The sequence below is a fragment of the Asterias amurensis genome, chromosome 3, assembly GCF_032118995.1.
Source record: "Asterias amurensis chromosome 3, ASM3211899v1".
Taxonomy (NCBI): Eukaryota; Metazoa; Echinodermata; class Asteroidea; order Forcipulatida; family Asteriidae; genus Asterias; species Asterias amurensis.
Window position 1 is genome coordinate 26,862,426 of NC_092650.1, and position 20,304 is coordinate 26,882,729.

Genomic DNA, 20,304 nt, shown 5'->3' on the forward strand with positions numbered 1-20,304 from the left:
CCCCTCTGGAAAGGCATCATTTTAAATAATGATATTTAGCCGCAAGAGGGCTCTGTCTTCAGTCGATGAGGACACACGCTAGTGGGAGTTTACCTTGCCGAATAAAGGTGTCACTGTAATCGGGAATAGCGGTGTCTATGTCTTTTTTTAAGGAATTAACAAAAACAAAGTGATGCCCGAATGTTAATTGGCTCCATGAAATATAAGGGAGATTGTTCTGAAGAAGGTTCAGCACCGTGCAGGAAAGATTGCTACACATGCACAGCGCCACCGCAAGATCACGGGCTGAAAGGTGAAGTACACGTGACGACTTTTTAGGTAAGCAACTCTTTGATACGACTTGGATGGATAACTTTCTGAATGGCGCCACCGTTTATTTACTCATTTTTACAAAAAGGGATATCTCCTCGAGGTAAATTAAATCATATCGAATGAAAAAGTGGTGGCGCCCAATACAGAAACCTTTAAAAAGAGTTTGGTGAAACCGACGGAAGGCCCGATAAGTGGTACAGGGTGTCCCCCAAAACTGTTCCCATACAAACTGTTTTCCTGTTGTACGTGACTACCGCCCACTGAAGATTTCCTGAGACTCCCAAGACACAATGAAAATAATACACAATAAGAGAGGGGTGAACCATGCCACACATCGGGCATCAGAATGGCACGATCTTTGTTGATTCACCCATGATGAGTATGTTCATTTGTTGTCTACCATAAACAAACCTCCCCCCAAAAGTGTGGAGATTGTTTAGAGGGTGCTAAATAATTGGTCACTTGTCCGAGACGGACAAACCGACAATCGTGAATAGCGCCCTCTGTCAAATATGTTAATTATGTCAGTTACAAATAATGATCGCAGTTCGTACATCTCACGTTTATGTTATTAAGCTAGGCTTTGAGGCAGGCGACACATGCATAATTATGTCAGAACACTGTAATTATTGTTGTTAAAGGTACAAAGTTTCGTTTAAATTAAAGATTTAATGGTCATGGCTTTTACGTTCCACTATAGTGTGCCCCTGTAGTTGAGAAACCTTCAAAATGTAACATTTTTATGACCCTCTCTCTTTAGTAGGTCAGGATGTTTTGTTTTGTTTTGGACGAGCCTTATAGTCAAAAGCCTAACGGCTAACCAACCGAAAATTAAAAATACAAAATAAGTTTTTGTTGTTAGGAAAACATGCTTAGGTGATGTTTTCAAGATAGAGGATGACGAGAGACTTTATTTTAGAATGTTTTAATATAAAAATAGCATAATGATGGGACTGTTACACGTATAGATTCTGCATGTGATGTACCCATCGTTGTGGTGATGTAGCGCCGTCTACCGGTCGGCAATAATGGTTGTCCAAAAAAGGCCACTACTTGTTTTTTCGGTCTATTTTTTAAATATTTGTTTTACGACTGTATGTACTCTGAGCTATAATTTTTTTTTATTAGTTAAAGGCAGTGGACACTATTGGTAATTGTCAAAGACTAGCCTTCACAGTTTATGTATCTCAACATGTGCATAAAATAACAAACCTGTGCAAATTTGAGCTCAATCGGTCATCAAAGTTGCGAGATAATAACGAAAGAAAAAACACCCTTGTCACACGAAGTTGTAAGCGTTTAGATGGTTGATTTCGAGACCTCAAGTTCTAAACTTGAGGTCTCGAAATCAAATTCGTGGAAAATTACTTCTTTCTCCAAAACTATGGCACTTCAGAGGGAGCAGTTTCTCACAAAGTTTTATACCACCAACCTCTCCCCATTACTTGTCACCAAGAAAGGTTTTATGCTAATAATTATTATTACCAATAGTGTCCACTGCCTTTAACAGCTTTTACCATTAATGTATGTATAAACTCGACTTATACTGGTCCCTTGTCTTTGTCTGTAGGAGTCTTACACGTCCATTGATTTCATTGAATAAACATGCAGTGACGTAAGCTTTCCACGTGCCTATTGTCATCTTGCTCTTGCACTTTTGATTGTCTGCTGCGTGTGAAATGTTTGTTAAACAAGGAGGGTAGTGGTACAGCACTGTTTGTTGTAGGTATAATGTTTATTAATTTTGGTTTTTACCCATACACCGATGTGTGTTAGCACTGTATACTCAGTACTTTCCCGAGTCCTGTGAAAAAATATCACAGGCATGTTACTCGGGTGGGATTCGAACCCACGACCCTTGCAATTCTAGAGCAGTGTCTTACCAACTAGACTACCGAGGTTGCCCGGCAGCTAGAGGCAGTTCGAATCCTATGTTTTGGCAGCGGGTACCGCAACGATATAATAGATGTTAAATTTGCATCGGGGATAAAGAATATTAATTTTGGTTTTTACCCATACACCGATGTGTGTTAGCACTGTATACTCAGTACTGTATACTCAACACACATCGGTGTATGGGTAAAAACCAAAATTAATATTCTTTATCCCCGATGCAAATTTAACATCTATTATAGGTATAATGTTATTTTATTCACTACGTAATAATCTATTTATTTACTACAAAATGTAGGGGCCTATGCGTGAACGGGATGCAAGTTTATAAGTCATTGGTAAGGGATCCTCCCAGGCGCGCAATGTCGGTGTCTTGCGTTATTAACTAGCCTCCAAATATAACATCAAATGTTCAGGTTAAAGGAACACGTTGCCTTGGATCGGACGAGTTGGTCTATAAAAAGCGTTTGTAATCGTTTGTTATGAAATGCATATGGAATAGAATACAACGATCCACACAAATTTGCCTCGAAATTGCGTGGTTTTCCCTTTACTGTGCGAACTAACTCGGTCGGCCAATTATGGGAGTCAAAAATTTGACTCCCATAAATGGCCGACCGTGTTATTCGACGAGGTAAAAGGAAAACCGTGCAATTTCGAGGCATGTTTGTGTGGATCATTGTATCCAACTTTTACAACATCTTTCTACCCATATGCACTTTATAACAAACGGTTACGAACGCTATTCAAAGACCAACTCGACCAATCCAAGGCAACGTGTTCCTTTAAGTCTTGATTGACGATGCAAGTATTTGAACTATAGTCGCAGTTAGATGACCGTGTCGACATCATTTTTAGCTTGGAGCAACTGGACAAGTCTGCGGTTTAGTCTCAAAGTTAACCTAGACGCTTGTTTTATGCAATCTCTACTCCAGTAAATAAATTGCGTTTAACAAAACGAACGTCGCCAGTCGAGACTACCTCGAACATCAGAAAATTGTCAATACTGATTATGTATACGTTTTGTTTTGAGCAGCATATGCTATGCGGGTAATTTGATGGCATTATTGTATTAAATGATAGAGTCAGTGCTGGAGGGTTTTTTTTGCAGTGAGGGCCACCCGTACTTTTGTCAACCGCTGTTTGAAAAACTCGCGGCTGTTTCGTCGTAAAAAGAAAAGCATATTTATTTTTTATTTTCAGACTACATGAACTTTTAGTTGAATGAATTATAAATAGAGCGCTGGATGCACAGCGATGGGAAGTAGAGCTCCATTGAACTTGAAATACGCATGGGTCCCATTTCAGTAAGCGATGTTTTTTGTTAATGTTTTTTTGGAATGGTCTTTGTCTGGACCGATTATTGCTGCATCAAAAAGAGTTAACTAAAATGGCGTACGGCGCGCATCTCATTTTATAATCTTTGGAAATATCCCACACAAGACCTCTGCTCTTTCGTAAATGACGTTGTGCAAACACTGCAATTTTACCTGGGTATAGCTATATAGACAATGAAAGTATTAAGTGAAAGCCTTAAAGGCAGTGGACACTATTGGTAATTGTCAAAGACTAGCCTTCACAGTTATTGTATCTAAACATATGCATAAAATAACAAACCTGTGAAAATTTGAGCTCAATCGGTCGTCGAAGTTGCGAGATAATAATGAAAGAAAAAAACACCCTTGTCACACAAAGTTGTGTGCGTTTAGATGGTTGATTTCGAGACCTCAAGTTCAAAACCTGAGGTCTCGAAATCAAATTCGTGGAAAATTACTTCTTTCTCGAAAACTATGGCACTTCAGAGGGAGCTGTTTCTCACAATGTTTTATACTATCAACCTCTCCCGATTACTCGTCACCAAGAAAGGTTTTATGCCAATAAATATTTTGAGTAATTATCAATAGTGTCCACTGCCTTTAAAATTGTTAAAGCCATTGGGCGTTTCCGTAAAAAAAATGGTGTCCAAAGGCCCACACTTCGTGTATCACAACTTATACATAAAATAACAAACCTGTGAAAATTTAGGCTCAATCGGTCATCGGAGTCGGGAGAAAATAACGGGAAAACCCAAACTTGGTTCCGCACGTTTCGCCGTGTCATGACATGTGTTTAAAATAAATCCGTAGTTCTCAATATCGAGAATTGATAATTTGTTTAATGTTTTCTCAAAAAGTAAAGCATTTCATTGAATAATATTTCAATATAACCATTACCTTCTGTAAACCCTGTAAGTTATTTGTAAACCTGTAATTTTTTTTTTCTGTTCCAAAAGTGTATAATGGCTTTAATATGACAGCCGCTTTTCGTTCAGAGAAGCGCACAAAACTCACCCGTGGAACTAAACCAACACGGCGGAGAAACATCCAGCGTCCGAACACCAAACGGAAGTGCCATTAACCGTGCCGTTGTTTCCAAAACACAAACAGAGAAACAAAGATGAATCCATCATATAGTTTTCCTGATTATTGCACTTCCGCATAAAAATAATTTTAAAAGTTGCGTGCGTTCACGGAATGCCCTTGAAACCCGAATCACCCTCTTAGTTTGTAACCCCCTCCCCCCCCCCAAGATGGAAAATAAGAATATCTTACAGTTCAAGATGTCATGCGCTTAACGTGAAACGACATTTAATGTGAATGGTCGCATCAACAATGACCTAAGAGGACTTACATCTCCAAATGTTTGTTCGGGGATCTAAGACCGAATCCTAAATCGTTCTTACATCAAATGGAGGAAAGTTTATGGATAAAGACGATTAACGCAGGGCTTTCATTTCAAAAGCAAGCATGAAACACATACAGAGATCCGCATCTTCCCGGGTGGGGGGGGGGGGGGGGGGCGCTCCTTTCATCAGGTTAAAGTGTCAGGGTTTGATGCCACCTGAGCTGATCTGTACAAAGAATTAACAGGTGCTTTGGAAGATCAGATGTATCAAGTTACGTTGGATACATACAGCGAATTGTGTTGTTGTCGGTGTTTTTGTTATTTTTTTTTCACTGAAGCTGCCAATGTTGTGGTCGTTACAGTGTGGTCGTTGTTGTCAAAATTGTTATTGTTTTCTTTATTGTCGTTATTTTTTTGCCGTCGTTTTTGTTGGGGGGGGGGGGTCCCGTCTTTGAACCAATTTGGAAACATGTGTAACTCCAATTTAACTTCGACCTACAATTTACAACGGCGTGTACTTTAAAAAATAGCTCATGATAGGACAATATTTTGGTTTTGAATATAAATGCAAATTGTATGTATTTCCATTGAAGCCTGAAGCCCCCTCCGTCCGCTACTTTGACCTTCTGTCACTGTCTCCTTCATGATGCAGATATGCAATTTATTTTCTCTACATCAACAACAGAAAAATATTATTTGAGAATGGACATTTGTTTCACTACAGAAAAGAAATACTGCTGGTAGTGCTTCCCGTAAGCTACAAATACAATTAAAATTCAACAACGTTTATTACCATCGCACAAAGAGGTATTAGGTATCATTCAAAATAATGATTAACGTTAAAATAGCTAACGATACTATATAATAACAGACCTACAACCTCGTCAACCATACATGTCATCCTCATAACACACACATAGCACCGTAGAATGGACTTCGTGCATCAGCCTCGCTGTTCCCTATGGATATCACACCCTCTTAACGATTCAAAATTCCGAGTATAAAACACATAAATTTACTCCATGTTCGCGCCGAAATGTTTATAATAATTTGAATTTGTATTGTGCTGGTCGATATTAAAACCAGAACTCCTCAATAAAATGTGTTGATTGTACAATTTCAGTGAGCGTGATGCAAATTTCAAGATTAAAAATTCCTGTGACTTTAGAGTGTTTGAATAATTTGGATATCCCTGCATGTGCTTAATATGTATAACATTTATTAAAGAGTTTCCATTTCTTCATTTGTTTCCATTTCTTCAATCGTTTTTCTAAAATAAAATGTGGCGATTGAATGTAAATCTAAATAGGACAACAGTTCCCATGGCTTCAGAGTGTTTGAATAAAATTATTGAGTATCGCTTCTTTTTCTTCTTCTGTTTTGAAATATTGGTGGATATTTTCATTTCGTCCTTTGAATAAGGAAAAAAATCTTTGAGGACGCTTCAAAGGAATTGTTCATTTTGAGAATCCTTTGCTGGAAACCGCAGAGTCTGTTGCATGCATTAGCCTGAGTTGATTCTCTGCGCTCACTAATCAATATATTCGTGTACGGTGAAATGTGATAGGCTCTTAATAAGCCACTTCGTTAGTGGTATATTGCCAATACGGGGCAATAATAAACTCATTATGTGCCGCTGGTCATTTTTGTGAAGGCTTTGTTTTTCATTATTGGCACTCGACGGGGGGAAAAAACTTCAGTAAATTTGTACCTTTTTTGCAGGTGTTATTCAAACGTTGGGTTTTTGTTTTCTTTAGAAAAAAACTAAACACGAATTACATATATGAATGGATGGAGATAATGGCTAGAGGAGGGGTGTGGTCGACCAGGGCCTAATCTCATATAGCCCGTGAGCACAAAAACTTGTGCTAAGCACAGAATAATATTGCTTAACAGAGAAAAGATTACCAGCCAAAATGACATTACATTTTACATTGTTGTAACTGGTGCCCCGAACATTTTTTGCTTAGTGAAGAAATTTGTCAAGCAGTATTTTCTACTCAACAGGTTTTATGAAATTGGGCCCTATGCAAGAGTGGGGTGTTGTGAGAAACGGCTCCCTCTGAAGTGACGTAGTTTTCGAGAAAGAAGTAATTTTCCGAAGAATTTGATTTCAAGACCTCAGATTTAGAATTTGAGGTATCGAAATCAACCATCTAAACGCACACAACTTCATATGACAAGGGTGTTTTTTTCTTTCATTGTTATCTCGCAACTTCGACGACCAATTTAGCTCAAATATTCACAGGTTTGTTATTTTATGTATATGTTGAGATACACCAAGTGAGAGGACTGGTCTTTGACAACTACCAATAGTGTCCATTGTCTTTAAAGAAAAGGTGAATGTATACAAAAAAGCTTGCACAAGGTGCGACTGAGGGGGTGGATAAGAGGCAAAGATGAGTCGAGGAAGATGAAGGCAGAGATGATGACGCAGAAAAAGATTAAAGTTCAAGTAAATTCCAGAGATGCAGAGGGAGACGGGGTAGAAATGTAAAAATGAAGATAATGATTTTGATTACCTTGGAGGTTGTGATAATTTTGAGGGGTGAATGAAGATGGGTATGAACTTTAAAATGAGGATTTTAAAGTTGGATATGTTAACGAAGGAGGGGAAGGAGGAAGATGAAAGGGGCATTTGAAGATTGAAGACGCTGACATTTACGTCTAAGGACATTCCACCTGTTTTCTTATTCCCCCACCAGTGGTATTCCAATCACCCTACATCTACTATCCAAACCACTGTACTCAGCACCCATAGTCTCAACGCATAAAAGGAAACTCACTTTACACTACAAACGCCAATTCGCAATTCTATTTTATTTTGTCTGCACATCAAAATTGACACCCACAATAATGTTCCTTTTTTTAAGGATATATCCTTATTGAATCGATTCAGAGAAACAAAATTCCCCCATTTAAAAGCACTGCGACAGATGCATTTCTGATGTACAGAAAACAAAAATTGCCGCCTGTTCGCTCAGCATTAATGAACAACCTACAGGATCTGGGAGTGTCCGATGATGTTGTGAGACGCATGCGCACAGAGCTATTAGGTACACACACAAACACACAGGTTGCAGCTTACCAGCCGATCGTCTTTTCCCGGGGAGTCAAACAGTGGTGATGTACAGTGCGAGTATTCAACGACGGACCCTAGGACGATAATTCCCGCTTGCAAGCAAAGCAGACTCTTTCGTAGATACCACAAACCCAGCGTCAGTTCTAAACGGAGATATTTCAGTGTGTTCGTCAGCCTTTGAAGACTCTCTCTCTCTCTCTCTCTGCAAAAACCAGGAATTTTCGTCTACAAAACCAGGAAAGGGAAGGAGATAAACACAAACATGGCTTCAAGCAGCGATAAAGAGGCTTGCGTGGCGGAGTTCCGGGTGCGATTTCAGAACATGACGGCAGACGAATTTGCCGAGGCCTGGAATAAGTATGACAAGGATGGTAGGTGGCTGGCTTCAGGAGTCATTTTTTGTTGGTGTCTCGACTTTTCGTTAATTGTTGTTTTAGTGTGTGCGTATTGATTGGTGTGAAACCGTTGTGTTGTGCTGTTAAAGTGGTTGTCTACCTGCGGGAGACCCTGTGGTTTTTATAGCTTGTATCGGGGATGAGCGAAATAATGCCCTTTTCAAGAGCCATCTGTAAAAAGGAGAAAAACGGAGAGAAAAAAGGGGAAAGCTTGATTAGAGCAGAATTTTCTTTCCCCGGTATTTGCTTTTCTTTTTGACGTACGATCTTGAATTTTAGATTGATGTCACTTTGTCAACAACATATGTTCCTCTCACATGAACTTTTATTTGTTTAAGTACATCTCGAAATACGAATGGCGGGTTGATCGATGTTTATTGTTGTTTATTTATTTCTATGTTTTGCAAGACTTCGGCTGTTGTTTGTACGTTAAAGACGCTGGGCACTATTGGTAATTGTCAAAGACCAGTCTTCTTACTAATTGGTGTACCTCAACATGTGCATAAATTATCAAACCTGTGAAATTTTGACCTCACTTGGTCGTCGAAGTTGCGAGATAATAACGAAAGAAACCCCCACCTTTTTACACGAATTCAGATGCTTGATTTCGAGACCTCAAACTCTAAATCTGAGGTCTCGAAATCAAATTCGCGGAAATTACTTTTTTCTCGAAAACTAAGTTACTTGAGCCGTTTCTCACAATGTTTTATACTATAAACCTCTCCAGATTACTCGTTACTAAGTAAGGTTTTATGCTTATACATATTTTGAGTGCTTACTATTACCAATATTGTCCACTGCCATTACATGGGTGCGACTTTTTATAAATTGTTTTGAAAATTAAAGTCCTGCGCGTTCTTCAGCTTGCAATAAATACTTGGTAAACCCAAAAGGTTAAATTATGATCAAGTTTTGTACAGCCTTATTTCGACTAACTCTGAATAACGTTTCATGTTCGTCGCGGAGATTGTGTTTATTTGCGAGTTTAATACGGGTATGTGGTCACAACGAGTCGGCAAATCAAAATAAATACCAATGGTAATTTGTCTTCCTCTTTAATTTAGAAATGTAGTGGATTACCTCTGTCTCCGCCTGACGCTTATTTTTGCTGTACTTAATTGTATGAATCTTTGTACATGTATTGCAATGTTTTATTTAAAAAAAAATTTAACTGTTGTGTATACTTCTCAAACCATATTGCTATTTTTGCTCGTGCTTTTCATCTGGGGTTTTTCTGTGCAGCGCTTTGAAACAGTGTTAAAGCGCTTTATACATGCATTTAAGTTAGGTTAAGTTGAGTTAAGAAATCCCCACCAATGTAATTATTTCACAAGAAAAATGATTGTATGTGTCGTATACAGAAAGCTTTGACATTAAAGACACTGGACACTATTGGTAGTTGTCAAAGACCAGTCTTCTCACTTGGTATCTCAACATATGCATAAAATAATAAACCTGTGAAAATTGGAGCTCAATTGGTCGTCGAAGTTGCGAGATAATAATGAAAGAGAACACCCTCGTCACACGAAGTTGTGTGCTTTTAGGTGCTTGATTTCGAGACCTCAAATTCTAAATCTGAGGTATCGAAATTAAATTCGTGGAAAATTACTTCTTTCTTGAAAACTAAGTCACTTCAGAGGGAGCCGTTTCTTACAATGTTTTATACCATCAACCTCTCCCTATTACTAGTTACCAAGTTAGGTTTTATGCTAATCATTTTTTTATAGTAATAATTACACATAGTGTCCACTGCCTTTAAAGGTAAAGTAAAATGGCTTTCCTATAATAATAATTTATTTATGAACATGGTGTTATAGTTTAAACATACACCTCCACTCGTTTTGATTTCACCGCTGTCACATATAGTTGAGTATGATCATGTTTAGGTTAAGAATATACTCTTACGACTACCTGCCACACTTAAATGCATATTGTAACACTCATTCTTTGGTACACATTTTAATCAAAATATATAGCTTATAATAGCTTATAAATATCAAACAATAATAAATTACACCTTCACACTTTAATGCACACCGTAACAATTGTTCATGGGTGTGAATCGGTACTTATTGATCATAGAACTAAATCTTATAATCACACTATCACACCACTGTATGTGTTTTGTAACACTCGTTCTTTGATAATAATCGGTATAGGCTTACCTGACTATTGATGGTATCCTTGTATAGCATATATAAACCTCGCAGTTATAATCTTATATCAAACTGCCACATTGTTTGTATATTGAAACACACCCTCTTTGGTGTTAATTGGTACCTATCGATGACATCAATTTTAATCGAACGAGAAAAGAAAAAAAGAAAAAAAAAATCAACATAAATTTATATAGGCCTAGCGCCTAACACCTTTTAACAAAAATTCTGACATAATATGCTATAGATAGACATATTATAATCAGACACGGAGAACCTTCGGTTATCAGCTGTAGGCACTCGCCTGAAAATCACATCATAAAATGCCAATAATGGAGTAAAAATTATTATATTATACCTTTTTCTTACTTTTTCTCCTGACAGGAAACGGCTACATCGAGGGTAAAGAATTGGAATATTTTTTCAAGGATTTCATCGAAGATATAGTAAGTATCCCTTGATTTGGGTAGTTTATGAAACCGAGTAATATATCTGTGAAATTGACGATCCCGTGAGCTTGGAGGTCACTGTATACGGCTGTTTCAGTTGAAGTACAAGTTGGTGGTAAACTGAACTTTACATGAAACGGTCTCCTGTGTGTGTTTGCGTTGGTTTAATTATGGTTTTAACCCTCTAAATTTTGTTTAAACCATTATTTAACCATGCTTTGATGACCATTTTCTAAGGAATTTCCTTCATGGGGTTAAGTCAAACAAAAAATATCGTGTGGGGTACATTGCTCCATTAGAAGACCCCACAAGGGCACTACCGCAAGGTCACATAATTAGACTGTTGAAGTACAACACAAAGGAAAGCACAGAGTGGCTGCTGCACAGTGCGTGTGTGTTTCCCCCTTGCATGGCTGCACAGCCTCAGCTACACCCATTCAGCGTTGACAAGTTGAAAATGGACGCTGATTGAAGTTTCCGGTTTGCGCACATATCAATGTAAATTGCATCCCTGGCTGTGCAAGCTGCGTTCACAGTGCTGAAAATGCACAGTTGAATGCACATCACCAATGCAGGCGTTTTGCATTGATCACGAATATTGGTCTTCGGCCAACTTTTAACGCTTAGGTATTTTTTGATCAATATGAAGTGTCCAGAAAAGTAATTTCTTTATTAAATATAACATCTTGTGAATAATTTTGTTCGCCATCTCAGTAAATCAATATATTATTTTCTTGTTTATCATCGCCGTTTTTGTTAAGTCTATCGAGGGGAGTACGTTAGGGTCGAAACGTCAGGTCATTATTTTCTCTTATCTTGTACTTAAACCGTAGTGCTCTTCGCTTAAAGCTTTTAACAGCATATTCAATGTTCTAAATGGTTACTCTGCCAAGTTCGTTCCAAAATAGTCAAACTCCAGATATTACCTGTTGAAACACGGCACAGCGGCCTGATGAATGTCTGGTTGGTGGATTTATTTATTCACCCATAGTTATTGACGCCCAACTGGCAATCCTGGTATAATTCCCTAAGTCGATTTTAAAGCTCTGCTGCTGACGCAAGGGCGGGACAACACGCTATTGTGTCTCTATAAATAGCTTCATAGATAGCAGCTGTCAATGTGGACCTTTTTTTGTTTTTGATATAGTATAGGTTTTCTCGGTCAATTTCGGAAAATGAGCAGCCAATTTAACCACCAGCCTATTCTATTTCGCACGAAATCAAATGCTACTAAAAAAAGGGTCATTCGGTTTTAATTTAAGACTAGTCAAATCTACTTTAACGTCATTCGATTTAACAAAATAACCATTCAATTTAACAATTCATCGAAGCTGCGTCCAAATTCGCAGGAGTGTTTTTGAGGCGTGTGTTTAGTCATTCAATTTTATTTTGAGGCAGTCAATTCTGATATTTTGTGCAGCCTTAAAAACGCTTTGTTAACTTGTTGTTTCATCATACGAATGTTAAAGGCATGAGGTTAATTTTTTGCCACTCTTGAACATAATATGCCAAGATGTCTGGCACGCCAACAGATGGTTGGTGAATATTTACAAAAAACAACAACTGGAAAAACATTTTAAAAAACTTAAAAAACGAAAACATTGGTTGACATCGTGTCACGTGATATACGTTAAATTGAGTAGAAGGCCGCATGAACGTGACGCGTTATATACATGTTGAACGTTGTGTTGTCCAATCATGTCTTTGTTCAATATGCATTCTTCCAATTTTCTATGAAGTATCAGGTCATACCAGAATAATCTTTTTCGGCTGAAGTTAAAATCAGAGTTTTTTTTTATGCGGACGCGGTATGGCCAACATCATCGAGAACAGTTTGTGGCTCGGACACTTGCTGGTGGAAAACAACGGAAATGTGACCACCTGTACCACTTTAAAACAAAAACACAAAACAACAACTAAATACATTAAAACGTGGCAATTTGTGATGACCGAACTGGTACAATTTATTGTGAGGTTATTTTTTAAAGTGATGACGTATGAATGCACTCTCTGGAAAGAACGCAGTGACTTCATATCCAATCTCATTACTTATTCATAAAGATCGCAAGATTTTGTTCTTCTATTTCATAAACAAAGTTTAACCTGCCTGCAAGTGTGTGCTTTCCAACATCAGATCGCAGAAGACCAGAATTGAATGTACTTTCACCACTTGCAGTCGTTGACGAGAGTTGACGGATTTTGCTGGGTCTGACTTTACAAACTAAGCCGTTATTTGTTCAGCCATACACGGACAGACTTGTAGTCAATTTGCACTGAATGCTCACGAGAGAAGTTGGGGTGGGGAAAGAATCGAAAAATCCATCCTTCGATTTTTCCGTCCCATCGAGACACCTCAAATTTCAGCCTTGGAAAGTGTCAGGCGGTTGCCATGGTAGCATAGAGTCTAGTCTCGTCAGGTTGATGGATGGGCGGACTATTTCCCGCCCGAATTATAAGCTGTATTTTTTATTTCTTCCCCACGATTTGATGCCCTTTTTCAAGGGTGAACAGTGTCTGAGAATGTCTGAGAGTCCTTGTTCTGAAGACCGGGGAAGACGAAGGAATTTGGACCATCAAGGTACTTCCAACTGTTGTACCTGCTATTAAATATAGTGTAGCCAATGCGAGGCTGCATGGATAGATAGTCTGACTCTTTTTATGGTGAAACGGGAGTCATCATTAATGGTTGCTATTACTCATAGACAACACAACATATACGGTGGCTGCACGACATGTTCGTATCAGTTGGTCCATCCTCCAATGCTGCTCCATTTCCACGTTCAAATCGTCATTCTGTATTTTAGAAGTAAACACTTAAGAAGTAAACACGATTAGGCCTTAATTTTATCACATGGTTTTATTCATGTGGAGGAGCAATCTTTAAGATCAACGTTTAAAAACTGCATTTTATATACTATTTGCGAACATTGGGTGTTTTGAGCCTCAGGTATCGCAGGCTGCATTTGATAATACACAACCTGAAGGCTCCAAGCAGTCCCACAGACCGCCAGTCTGCCACGCCCTCTAACGATGCTGAACGTCTAATTTAGTTTAAGATCCAATCTATCACGCCGAGTCATTTACTCTAACTTGTACTTTTTTTTGTTACCTGTACCCGTACATCTTTCTGCTGCAACTCCTATAGCCCAGAGGCATCATGTCCTTTCTCGGTTCGTTCACCCATGGGGGACGAGAGACGGGAGGAAATCACCAATATTTCAACCACAGTGTGCACATTTAACGGTGATATAGCTATGGCTTCCTATTATTCGATTACTTCCAGCTAGCACGCACCAGCAGCCGAAGTGGTAGTCTGGTTCCCAGACCCAAAAATCTCCGACTAGGCTCTGTCGATTTTTAACAAGAGACGTCAAGGAATCTTTGGTCAGGGAACCAGACTACCGAAGTGGAAGAGTTAGAGGGAAAGTCTAGCGGCAATGGCAGAGATCCATTGGTCAGTTTCCGCTCTATGAGCGTCAATTGGGCGGACATTTTCAAAGTGGACGCGATGTTTGGTCACGCACGACCGACGAGCGGTTATATATTTTTTCCCGCGCACTTTATTTTTACACGGGGAACTAAAGGTGTATCCCAAAACATGGTGTGTGTAATTAGTTATGCTTGGCGCATGGTTGTTATTCACGCTGTTTTAAGGACTTGCGCAAGTCGTCACTGAGTTTTATGTTTGGTTATTTACAAATTTTTGAAGACTTGCGCAAGTCCTCAGGGAGTTCGTGTTCGAAAATTTAATGCGGGGGAAAGGAATCATTTCAATGACGTCACTATTCAAACTGATGTTTCTTTTTTGTACTGTGAAGAGAAACACAGCGCAAGCTGTAAGCGAGGAGAAGGACAAATTGTTTTTGAACTTTTTGGGACTGTGCGATTTAAAGCCATATGACACTTTCTGAACGGAACAAAAATTAAAAGTCCACAGATTTACAAATAACTTGCGAGTTTACGGAAGGTAATGGTGAAAGATTCGCCTGAAATATTATTCCATGAAATGCTTTACTTTTTGAGAAACCATTAAAACAATTATCAGTTCTCGATATCGAGAATAACGGATTTATTTTAAACACATGTCATGACATGGCGAACCGTGCAGAAACAAGGGTGGGTTTTCCCGTTATTTTCTCCCGACTCCGATGACCGATTGAGCCTTAATTTTCACAGGTTTGTTATTTTATATATAAGTTGTGATGCACGAAGTGTGGTCCTTTGGACAATACTGTTTACCGATGTTGTGCGATTGCTTTAAAGGAGCATTACACATTTTTTTGTTACTAACAAATCAGTTGCTGGCAGAGTAAGCACTTTATTTAATAAAAATACATAAACTGACAAACCTTCTTTCGGCCATCTGCTGTGTCACGAGAAAATATAATAGTAAAATAAAACAGCTGTACATTTTGCATGGCGATTATTTGAAATGAAAATGAATAAAACGTTCATTGAGCAAAACCTTCAAACGGAAAATTAGTTTAATTTATTTCTCATCATTATGACATTTCAGACAGAAATAATGTTTCAGGGGATGTGTTCAACTATCATCATCATTAGACCGTGTAAGTTTTATGTAAATCTGATATCTTAGACAACTATTTTGCTTTTCGTACCAATTCTGTAATATTTCTTTAATGTATTCCTTTGCCAAAAGTGAGCTGGCACAACTAACTTAGCTTGAGGCAATTTCAATCCAGCCTTCGTCATGACATCAATGAAACTTTATTGCCAATAATTTTGTAATCGATAATCTGTTTACAAATTAAGATGAATTAATATTCTCAAATAGTTCTGTTGATGTTAGACTATTATACGACGTTGGATAACTCAATCCATGATAAAGCAGCAGCATAATTGCCTACGGGGTTCATGCATATAAATGAAACCCAAAAGATTAAAACTCTAGGTTTGTTTTCTTCCGCGAAGGAATAACAACTGTGCTGACATGCGTAGGTATAGGCCGCTCAAAAAGCCCTCAGTTTTTTCTCCTGTTGACCTTTCGTGAAGTGCATTCTGTAATCACAAAAAAAATCCATATCGATGAGGTTTTTGTTTTACCTTCCCCTGGCAAACTTATATTCTAAGATAACATCTTCTGACGCACCGGGGCCCGGGGTTTGACAAGAAATTAGCGCCGAGATACAGCCGTTAGCAGAAGGAGGAACATCGTTCTATAAGCATCCTCTCTTTTTCGTCGTCTTGTTGTGAAAAAAACAAAACGATAAAGATGTCAATCTATAAAAGAACGAAAGCTTGGGGCGCCCCCTTGAGACGAAGATCGCGAAAAGATCTAATTGTTATAAAAGGAGTTCGATCATTGGTAACGATAAAGGAGCTTGAAGATATACTACAACTGTTTAACTGTGTGTGATCTGAAAGGAGTTTTTGAGGATACTTTTGGTTTGGATTTGTTGAAAGAAACAGTCGTATCCACTTCAATTATGACAACAATTCACGAACACTGTCAAAAATTTCACTGAAGCAGATCATTTGCGAAAAGGGACAAATGAAGTTAAACTTGCATTACATTGCGAAATTCGTATGTTGAGTTTTTGTTACCGCCTCTCGAAAGCTCTATTAAGTAGATTTCTTGTTTTTCTGTAGATTTCAGTTGTATAAACTGCGGTGCCCGAGGGTGCGAAATAAGCAGTGAACCCTGAATATGACCAGAGTGAGCACATTCCTAAAAATGAAGCACATTTTCTATCTTTTTTAAACCTCTCGTGCCCGAAGTTTCCGAAAAACAATCTGGAGAATCCGCCATGATTGATACTATGTCACTGCTTTATTACAAAGACGTGAGATTGGAAAAACACGGCGGCCTGTCTTTGCAAATCATCCTTTCGTGGCTTCTCTATCCGCGTCGTCATTCATTTACTAATCACCTTGTTTTTGACGCCATCGGCTCTCCATATTAGGAAAAGAAAACCACCCGGCTGTCTTGGCTGTTTCATGTTTGAGGACAAGAAAAAATACTTGGAACTGTTGCTGTGGAAATAAAACCACACGTCTGTCTGTACTATTTCATGTTTGACGACGAGTAACGCCCTACTTGGAATTGTTTCTTTGTCCTTGTTGAAATATGGAACTCGAAATCAGCTGCAGAGCCGGAGCGATGATACCATCCTTGGGAAATGTCAACGAATGACAGAATGCAATCTTTATTTCACACAGGTCATTGCACGTCAGTTCCTTGTAACACCTGATCTTTAAACGTTGAGAGATTTTCTCTTTCGAAGTATTTTTCCCCTGATTCAATTTCTTTTTGAGGCACCACCATTGATCATCACTGATTAAAAGTTGTCGTGTATCATTTTCTTGTAGATTTATTTCCCCACAAACGAATTACTTTATAAAGTTTATAATGTTTTCTCACGTTATCTGTAATTGCCCATCTTTCACTAAAGAAAAGGGACACCGTCGAGCAATTACTCCCCGCACGCAAGTTTCGAAAAAGAGATTTGCGTTTGGCAGAGACATGGCCTAGTTTCCAAATCTGGTAGGCAAATAGTTGCTAAGCACCGGAAAGTTTTACGGTAAGCAGAATCGTGTAATTTCCAGGCAAGCCATGCGATACATTTTGGCGCTCTACTAATTTTAGCCCATTTCGCAAACCAGTAGACACACAATTCTAAACGCCAAAGGGTTTTCAAATTTAGTGCCGAGTCGGAGATTAATAGGAAGAAACTTAAAATAAAAAGTGTAAATCTCCTTTGTGTTAGTGTTGGCTCTGTAAATAGCCAGTGTTGAATAGACGTTTCGAATAGTATACTTTGCTCGTCTTTAGGAGAAAATTGTTTCCTAACGATTTACTTTAAACATAGAAAAAGGACAACATAAAGAAGCTCAAGGATCAAAAAGTAAGAACTCAAACAGTTGTCTGGCTGTTCTGTCGAGGTGATTAAAACTTGTTTTGACAGCATCTCGATCCCAGGTTGTCACCTTTTTAATCAAAGCGTTTAATTCGATGCATCGTCGACGTTTCGTGAATAAGAACATGTCATTAAACACTATGCTTTATGTGGGTGAGCTTCATTGGGTCAATATTGTCGCATTTCGGACAGTCGCATGGAGAAAAGTTTCCAGTATGACATGTCCAAGTTATCCCTTTTAACAATCCAGTAAAACTCTACAGAGAGGCCCACTGTCAGCACATAATCACATAAGACAATCCATTGTTTAACCATTTCGACGCTCATGAAAGCCCAAATGCCTTGATGTCCTAAGTTGGACCACGCCACACGTCATAGAGGGGGTGTCATTCAACAAGTGTCTGTGGTTTGGTTCGGAAGGGGCAGGGTTACCAAAGCACGTCCATAGGTTAATAAATGCCACTTTATTGATTGCATCACGTTCTGGGTTTTTATATACATTAAAGCCCATCTTAAAGACACTGGACACCTTTGGTATTTGTCAAAGACCAGTCTTCTCACTTGGTGTATCTCAACATATGCACAAAATAACAAGCTCTCCATTGCCAACAGTGTCCATCACTGCCTTTATGTATACCAATACGTTTTGGGTTACACGTTTTGGGTTACTTAAGCCCACTTTATGTATACCAATACATTTTGGGTTACATATAAGCCCAGTTTATGTAAACCAAAAAATTGTGGGTTACATTTAAAGGCAGTGGACGCTATTGGTAATTGTCAAAGACTAGCCTTCACAGTTGGTGTATCTCAACATGTGCATACAATAACAAACCTGTGAAAATTTAAGCCCAATCGGTCTTCGAACTTGCAAGATAACAATGACAGAAAAAACACCCATGTTACACGAAGTTGTGTGCGTTTAGATGGTTGATTTCAAGACCTCAAGTTCTAAATCTGAGGTCTCGAAATCAAATTCGTGGAAAATTACATCTTTCTCAAAAACGATGGCACTTCAGAGGGAGCCGTCTCTCACAATGCTTTATACCATCAACCTCTCCCCATTACTCGTCACCAAGAAAGGTTTTATGCTAAAAATTATTTTGAGTAATTACCAATAGCGTCCACTGCCCAATACATTGTGGGTTACATTAAAGCCCACTTTATGTATACCAATACATTATGGGTTACATATAAGCCCACTTTATATATACCAATACATTGTGGGTTACATTTAAGCCCACTTTATGCATACCAATACATTGTGAGTTACATTTAAGCCCACTTTATGTATACCAATACATTATGGGTTACATTTAAGCCCACTTTATGTATACCAATACATTATGGGTTACATTTAAGCCCACTTTATGTCTACCAATACATTATGGGTTACATTTAAGCCCACTTTATGTTTACCAATACATTATGAGTTACATTTAAGCCCACTTTATATATACCAATACATTGTGGGTTACATTTAAGCCCACTTTATATACCAATACATTGTGGGTTACATTTAAGCCCACTTTATGTATACCAATACATTGTGGGTTACATTTAAGCCCACTTTATGCATACCAATACATTGTGGGTTACATTTAAGCCCACTTTATGTATACCAATACATTATGGGTTACATTTAAGCCCACTTTATGCATACCTTTACATTGTGGGTTACATTTAAGCCCACTTTATATATACCAATATATTGTGGGTTACATTTAAGCCCACTTTATGCATACCAATACATTGTGGGTTACATTTAAGCCCACTTTATGCATACCAATACATTGTGGGTTACATTTAAGCCCACTTTATGCATACCTTTACATTGTGGGTTACATTTAAGCCCACTTTATATATACCAATACATTGTGGGTTACATTTAAGCCCACTTTATATATACCAATACATTGTGGGTTACATTTAAGCCCACTTTATGCATACCTTTACATTGTGGGTTACATTTAAGCCCACTTTATGTCTACCAATACATTGTGGGTTACATTTAAGCCCACTTTATATATACCAATACATTATGGGTTACATTTAAGCCCACTTTATGCATACCAATACATTGTGGGTTACATTTAAGCCCACTTTATGTCCACCAATACATTATGGGTTACATTTAAGCCCACTTTATGCATACCATTACATTGTGGGTTACATTTAAGCCCACTTTATGTATACCAATACATTGTGGGTTACATTTAAGCCCACTTTATGCATACCAATACATTGTGGGTTACATTTAAGCCCACTTTATGTATACCAATACATTATGGGTTACATTTAAGCCCACTTTATGTATACCAATACATTGTGGGTTACATTTAAGCCCACTTTATGTATACAAATACATTGTGGGTTACATTTAAGCCCACTTTATGTCCACCAATACATTGTGGGTTACATTTAAGCCCACTTTATGTATACCAATACATTGTGGGTTACATTTAAGCCCACTTT

General features: G+C 38.2%; 1 protein-coding gene across 3 annotated transcripts in view; it reads left to right on the forward strand.

Annotated features, from left to right (window-relative positions):
* The first annotated feature begins 7,958 nt into the window (after positions 1-7,958).
* The window catches only part of LOC139934715 (calbindin-32-like), a 54,529-nt gene continuing 42,183 nt past the window's right edge, over positions 7,959-20,304 (forward strand). For 2 of the 3 annotated variants that reach the window (XM_071929089.1, XM_071929090.1), the window contains exons 1-2: positions 7,959-8,322; positions 10,887-10,948. In XM_071929089.1, the coding sequence (XP_071785190.1) occupies positions 8,214-8,322; positions 10,887-10,948 (171 nt within the window). In that variant the 5' untranslated portion in view covers positions 7,959-8,213. The remainder of the gene's footprint in view (positions 8,323-10,886; positions 10,949-20,304) is intronic. The other variant, XM_071929091.1, reaches the window with a different exon arrangement.